General features: G+C 40.2%; 1 protein-coding gene across 1 annotated transcript in view; it reads left to right on the forward strand.

Annotated features, from left to right (window-relative positions):
* Positions 1-683: 683 nt before the first annotated feature.
* abcb9 (ATP-binding cassette, sub-family B (MDR/TAP), member 9) overlaps positions 684-6766 on the forward strand; it is a 20090-nt gene continuing 14007 nt past the window's right edge. The window contains exons 1-11 of the mRNA XM_041999566.1: positions 684-1624; positions 2159-2273; positions 2909-3039; positions 3140-3345; positions 3654-3851; positions 3968-4096; positions 4188-4376; positions 4999-5172; positions 5761-5920; positions 6481-6617; positions 6700-6766. The exon at positions 6700-6766 is cut by the window's right edge and continues 248 nt beyond it. Of these exons, the coding sequence (XP_041855500.1) occupies positions 976-1624; positions 2159-2273; positions 2909-3039; positions 3140-3345; positions 3654-3851; positions 3968-4096; positions 4188-4376; positions 4999-5172; positions 5761-5920; positions 6481-6617; positions 6700-6766 (2155 nt within the window). The 5' untranslated portion in view covers positions 684-975. The remainder of the gene's footprint in view (positions 1625-2158; positions 2274-2908; positions 3040-3139; positions 3346-3653; positions 3852-3967; positions 4097-4187; positions 4377-4998; positions 5173-5760; positions 5921-6480; positions 6618-6699) is intronic.

Genomic DNA, 6766 nt, shown 5'->3' on the forward strand with positions numbered 1-6766 from the left:
GCTACTTTTAGTCTCCAATGTTGGTTATATAACAAACTGTCAGGAGAAAAACGAACATTTTAGTGGCTATGCAAATTTATTCTAACTTATTTTGCAATGGCTTCAACTAAAAATCTCCTAACAGTAGTTGGGGTGCTTGTAAGTCTCAGGGAGCTCTTGAACAACACTCATTGAAGTCTGTTGGGAGGAGCTGCAACAACTAATACGTCAGAGAAGCTAAAAACAAAAGATGTGCCACCTAATAGGTAAAATAAAACCGGTGCGGACTTGTTCTCTGTTACTAAATACGCGTGCATACAGCTTGCAAATGCTTGGAGACTACAGAGAAGCGAAGGTTTGCTGTATATACATATAATATTTAGATCTTATCGCCAGCGTACCTCAGTAACTTAATGCTGAGTCATCTGTGTCATAGACGATCTTTGATACCGGTATCTACCTGACAGGTCCCGGGCTTGCGTCATTTAATGAAACCTATCTTGACTCAGGGTGAGGCGTGCATGTTTTCCCTTTATTGTGTATCTATTGAAGCATAATCGAAGAAAAGCTGCAATCAGTTAACAATCCTGTGGACGCCCGGCTGAACAGACGTAAGGCTAAGACATACATGGAAGTTTGTTACTTGACACCACACAGCTCACCGAATGCTAAGAGCTAATGTTCAGAAACAAAAGACTAACTTCTCTTGACTGATTTAACCTTACCTAACAATCATTTACTGCGTGGTTATATTTTAGTCCTGTCTGTTCGGAGTAGCTATTAGCTGCTGGTGAACGGAAGTAAAATCCTGTCAAATAAAAGCGTACAGAATTATTATGTAAAATATTTTTCTTCAAAATAGTTAGCATCCTAGGAATTGTCTGTATTTATTTATTTTGTTTTAATTATTATGCCGAATGTAAGGTTTGAATAGCTCTTTCTTAGTTGCACATAGTTTAAAGTTGTATTTTGAACCGGAAGTGCTAAACTTCTATCATGGGCACCAAAGTAATCGTGGGCTGCACTGTATTGTACACGTTGCTGGACAGTGTTATCACCACTGTCCTTTACATACATGGATCACACCTGACCACATTCACAAATGATATCCTGGACTTTAACATCCTGCGGTCTGCCTTGGACCTTTGGGGGCTCATGCTGCTCAGAGTCTCCCTCTTATTGGGAGCCTCCATAGGGGTGTCATGGAACAAAGGGGATGGCACATCAAGAGTGGCAAAAGCCACCACTTTCATTCTCCTCATCTGCATGATTGTCATCACCTACTCCCTGGCTAAGCTGCTGATGCTGACTGAAGTGAAACCTCTGAACCACCAACCATGGTTCCTGAGCCTCATATGTTGGACCTGTGCCTCCTCTCTGGGTGTTGTGCTTTTCTGGAAGAAGCTTGGGAAGGAGTCCAACTCAGTGAGCAATCTCAACAGCAGCAGCCGCAGTGGAGGAGGAAGGGGCGCAGAGGACACTGAGAAGCTGGTGGAGACAGCTGGTGAGGAGGATGAGGAAGGAGAGGAGGGGAGGCAGAAGAAGACCAGCTCTGGGGCTACTCTGGGACGCCTGCTCACCTACTGCAAAAATGATGCTAGCCTGCTTTCTGTTGCTGTTCTGTTCCTCCTCATCTCTGCAGTCTGTGAGTATCTTCTGTGATATCAGTTGCATTTTTGTATTGTCTCAGAAATAATTCCCCAGGCTCCTTGAATCATTGAATTATTATTAATTTTTTAACAATAATTTTTATTCGAAATTCACTGAGATCATGATTTCTTTAACAACCCAACCAAGAGCTCTGCAACACATGTCAATGTAAAAACAATAAAAAGTTAAACTGTGTTTTTTTTTGTTTTTTTTTGTTGTTGTTTGTTTGTTTTTGTGCATAAACATTAACAACCAATAGACAAGAGTAACAAGTCTAAAACACAAGCACTCCTGTATGGCTTAATATCATCATTTAAGGAGCTCGTTAAGTGAAACTAGTTAAGTTTTTGGGTTTTTTTTTTCTAACCAAAGAAAGAGCCAAACATACTTTTTCCATTTCATTATTTATAGATAGATAGATAGATAGATAGATAGATAGATAGATAGATAGATAGATTTGCTTGTTCAAATGACTTTAAGAATAAATGTAAAATTTTTGTGATGTCATAAATCATCCCTTCTCTTTCAGGTGAAGCCTTCATTCCTTACTACTATGGGCAGGCCATAGACAGTATTGTGCTTCACCAGAGCATGGAATACTTTGTTAAACCAGTGATCACACTGGCAGCACTGGCTTTGGTAAGGTAAGTGTCTACAGGTTGTCGTCTGATGGTGGAATCAGTGTTGAGTCCAGTTCCTTGACATGAATATCCCAGTGAGCCTTTGTGCATACTCAAAATACAAATTGCCTGGAACCTGTATTAAGAAGCAGCTAGTGATGTTACCTCTTAGCGGTTTACATTGCTAAGGCCACATATGATGGATAGCTAACCGGTTCCGACTTGGAGCTTCAACCTGTCCTGGCCAAATTACTTAAAAATGCATCTATTATAAATTCTCTAAGGTATCCAAACAAAAATAGTAAAATAAGGTGAAAACATTTGCAAAACATGAATCCAACAGATTATACTGTAGTTTGTATATTTAATCAGATATACTTTGCTGATGGTGCAGCAATATTAATAATTAGACATTCAAGCAGTGTTCAGCTGTTTAGCTTTCTGCCTGTATCACTAAGTACAAAGTAACTTTATTGTCCCATCTAAGGAAATTAGTTAGTACAGTCATGGTCACACAGACTATTACGATAAATAAACAGATAAAGATAAGTATATGTTAAGGATTATGTTCTTCTTGTGAGGACTGTGCAGCTCCAGATCTGTGTTTATTATTAGGTAAACAAACCAACTTCTATCCAGAGCCTTTTCTTTCTCCTTAGTTCACTTGCCATGGGAGTGCGAGGAGGAGTTTTCACCCTGACATTTGCAAGATTAAACCTTCGACTCAGGAGTCACCTCTTCAGAACTCTGATGAGGCAGGAAATCGGCTTTTTTGATGAAAACCATACTGGTAATGTGGAAACACCTCGTGATACTCTCACCCTCCATGCGATTCAATAGTTCATCTCCTGTCTGAAATCTCTCTAACGTTGTTACGCATCTGCCTGTAGGCGACATCATTTCACGCCTGTCCGCTGACACCACCCAGGTGAGCGACCTCATCTCCCAAAATATCAATATCTTCTTGCGGAGCATCATCAAGGGTGCCGGCTTCTTCGTCTTTATGTTCGGGATGTCATGGAAACTCACACTGGTTACCATTATGGGATTCCCTTTCATCGCCTTTGTCTCCAAACTTTATGGCGAATACTACAAGGCAAAGTAGTTCTTTATCTTTTTTGATTGCTTTTGATTTGGGAGATATTTGGATGCTTTACATAGCTGGACATGGTGGTCGTAAAGTTTGCTGTTGCACATTAGTTATTAAGGGACAATCTAGGGCCATACTTGTACATACATACTCTGTACATTAACAAACAATTTAACAGGTTAAAATGATTAAATCAGGTTCAGATTTAATCTTTTTTTTTTTAATGTAGAATCCCTCTTAGTGACTTATTCAATTATGAAATGGAGTGAAATACAATTAAAGTAACATTGATTCTTTTTTTTTTTTCCAATCAGAAACTGACCAAGGAAGTGCAAACAACCCTTGCAGAGGCTAATAAAGTTGCAGAAGAAACCATCTCCTCTATGAGGACGGTGCGCAGCTTTGCCAATGAGAACGGAGAAGCCGACTCCTACTGCGCCAAGCTCTTAGTCATGTTCCAGCTCAACAAAAAACAGGCCCTGGCCTATGCTTGCTACATGTGGACCAGTTGTGTAGGTACCTGCATCTGCCTTTTGAAATAAAAACTGTGTTTAATCACTGTTATTTATTTAACTGATGCCTATGTGTTAGAGTGTGAGCATCTGCAGAGTTTGTGTGTGTCTTCCAGATTTCAGAGCTTGCTCTTGAGGTTGCTATCCTTTACTACGGAGGCCATCTTGTGGTCACTGGTCAGATGAGCAGTGGTGCCTTGATTTCTTTTTTCATATACATGCTGGAGCTGGGAGAGTGTCTTGAGGTATTTTATCAGTCTGTTTGTTAGTTACTGAGTGTGTGAGAGCAGTGCATCGAACACATTGCAGTAAATCCATGTGCTCGCTCTTTCACAGAGCATTGCGTCAGTGTACACTGGACTCATGCAGGGAGTTGGAGCTGCTGAGAAGGTTTTCGAGTATCTGGACAGGAAACCCAAACACCCAGCTGAAGGCACAGAGGCTCCAGAGACATGCTGTGGACTGGTTGAATTTAAAGACATCACTTTTGCTTACCCAACACGCCCAGAGACCGATATCCTCAAGGTTTGTCCTCAGGGAGCTTCCTTCTACACTGTTTTAATAAATCCTGTGTGAATGGCCATATTACCCAAAAGTGACCAGTTTAGTCCTTGGTGGTGCAGCTGGTGGTCAGTTAGTTGTCATGTTGGCTCATACAAGCACTAAACTTAAAAGGCTCTGCAATGTCAGGGAAAACTGGAAGAATTTGTTTACATTTTTGGTGCTGTCTGCATTTACAGACAATCACATTCTATGCTAAATAATACCAGGTATTTGTAACAGAAACCACTAAATATTAGTGAGTAGTAAGATAGAAGAATAACTAGTAATACCTGCACTCTGATCCCAGCTGTGTTTTTCTTCTCAATATAAAGTTTGGTTTTAGAAACACCTCTCTGCTTCTCCTTCCATAATTGGTTAACAATTAGATAAATTTGACTGAGTCAAAATGAGCATCTCCACGGAGTCTTCAGTTAGGCTTGTAAAAGTCAAGACAGAAGCTTTGTATTTGAAGAATTAATTTGTGCTTGTAGATTTGATTAGTAATGTAGAAATTTATTTTATTTTAATCATAATTCAGCTGTAAAATAACACCCCCCCCCATCTTTTTGATGTAAAATACTGTGTGACTTGGTTCCCTCTGGAGGGAGTGTCATTCACTCTGAGGCCTGGAGAGGTGACCGCCCTGGTTGGGCCTTCAGGCAGTGGAAAGAGCTCCTGTGTGAGTCTGCTGGAAAATTTCTACCTTCCTCAGCAAGGCCAAGTGCTGCTGGATGGACAGCCTGTTAACATCTTCCAGCATGACTACCTCCACTCCAAGGTGAGCCATTCTATATTAAGAACGTGCTAAAGTATACAGACTACCTGATAAGTTCAGACTGCAGACCAATCAAGAACCAACAATTTTATTACAGCACCGGCTAATGTACTGTTGGGGGGGCATGTAAATCCAAAACATCAGTTCCTGATTTTAAAATGAAAATCTCTCAGATATAATTTTATATTATTATATAGAATTTCTACATTTTAGAAAGGGAGCAGTTTTCATTTTCATTTTTTTGCAAATATTGTGCTTTGTTGGGAGCTGTTGCTACAGCATTTGTGTATACCAGTCTCTATGTTTACAGTGTGCCTCTGGTCTTAAAGGGTTAATAGATTCTCTGAGTATTTATAGTTATGGGGTGTGGTATGAAAGACTGATTCAAAATAAACTACAATATTCATGTTCCTTGTTATGAAAGAGCATGCCACCCAGTGCAACAGTACAGCTTATAGATGTGCTTCATGGGCAACAAAGGAGCTCTGTGGTACAGAGGAATATGATATACCAGGCTTTAGATACAAACGCAACACTGGATCATAGAATTAAGTCATTGCTGAAAGACTTCCATTTGTTTTGTGTCTGCAGGTGGCTTTGGTGGGCCAAGAACCAGTACTGTTTGCCCGGACAGTTAAGGAGAACATTGCCTATGGATTGACAGACGTCTCCATGGAGGCTGTAGTGCAGGCTGCCACCAAGGCTAATGCTCATGAGTTTATCACTGCACTGCCTGAAGGCTATGACACAAGTAAATATTAAATGGGTTCTTATGTACATACATTGCTCTATAACAGTGGTTTTCAAACTGAGGGTTGCAAGATAATTGTAAAAAATGTATAGCCTACATTTACCAAATAGTTTTAGGGTTTTTACCAGGGCTCTCCAAATTAAACTATTAATGAAGAGATAAATCTTTGAAATTAGCACATTAATTTTTTAGCACATTAACACAAACAACAAAGTTGGTACACATGCCAGATTAAAAATCTGAATTTGACATTTTCTCTGTGAGAGAAGCTGATTTTGGGCATGTAGGTGTCTTGTCACAACAGTGAACCACCAATAACCACTTCATCCTCCTCATTTATTATGATTCTAACGGGTTTCCAGCCTTACATTTAGAGGATGGCTGCAGGATGACCCATTTGATATATCACACAATTAATTACTAAGTTGACACATAGGGATGGGGATCACAACACCAACATATGTTTTCTTGGGGATCTTGGCTCAAAAAGTTTGAAAACCGCTACTCTATAACAGTGAAGTAACTCAGCTGACGAAGTTGCATATTATGTTTTTTCCAAGGTGTTGGAGAGAAGGGCACACAGTTGTCTGGTGGACAGAAACAGAGAGTGGCCATTGCACGAGCTCTCATCCGCAACCCACGTGTCCTTATCCTGGACGAAGCCACCAGCGCTCTGGATGCAGAAAGTGAACACACTGTAAGTCAACTGCAATATTTACCAAAGTCAAATGACATTTCGTGTTAAGAAGCTGTTAAATGCATTGCATGTAATTCTACAGGTTCAGCAAGCTCTGAGCAACATAATACACGAGCACACAGTGTTGGTGATCGCCCACAGGCTCAGTA

This window comes from Melanotaenia boesemani, chromosome 11 (assembly GCF_017639745.1).
Source record: "Melanotaenia boesemani isolate fMelBoe1 chromosome 11, fMelBoe1.pri, whole genome shotgun sequence".
Taxonomy (NCBI): Eukaryota; Metazoa; Chordata; class Actinopteri; order Atheriniformes; family Melanotaeniidae; genus Melanotaenia; species Melanotaenia boesemani.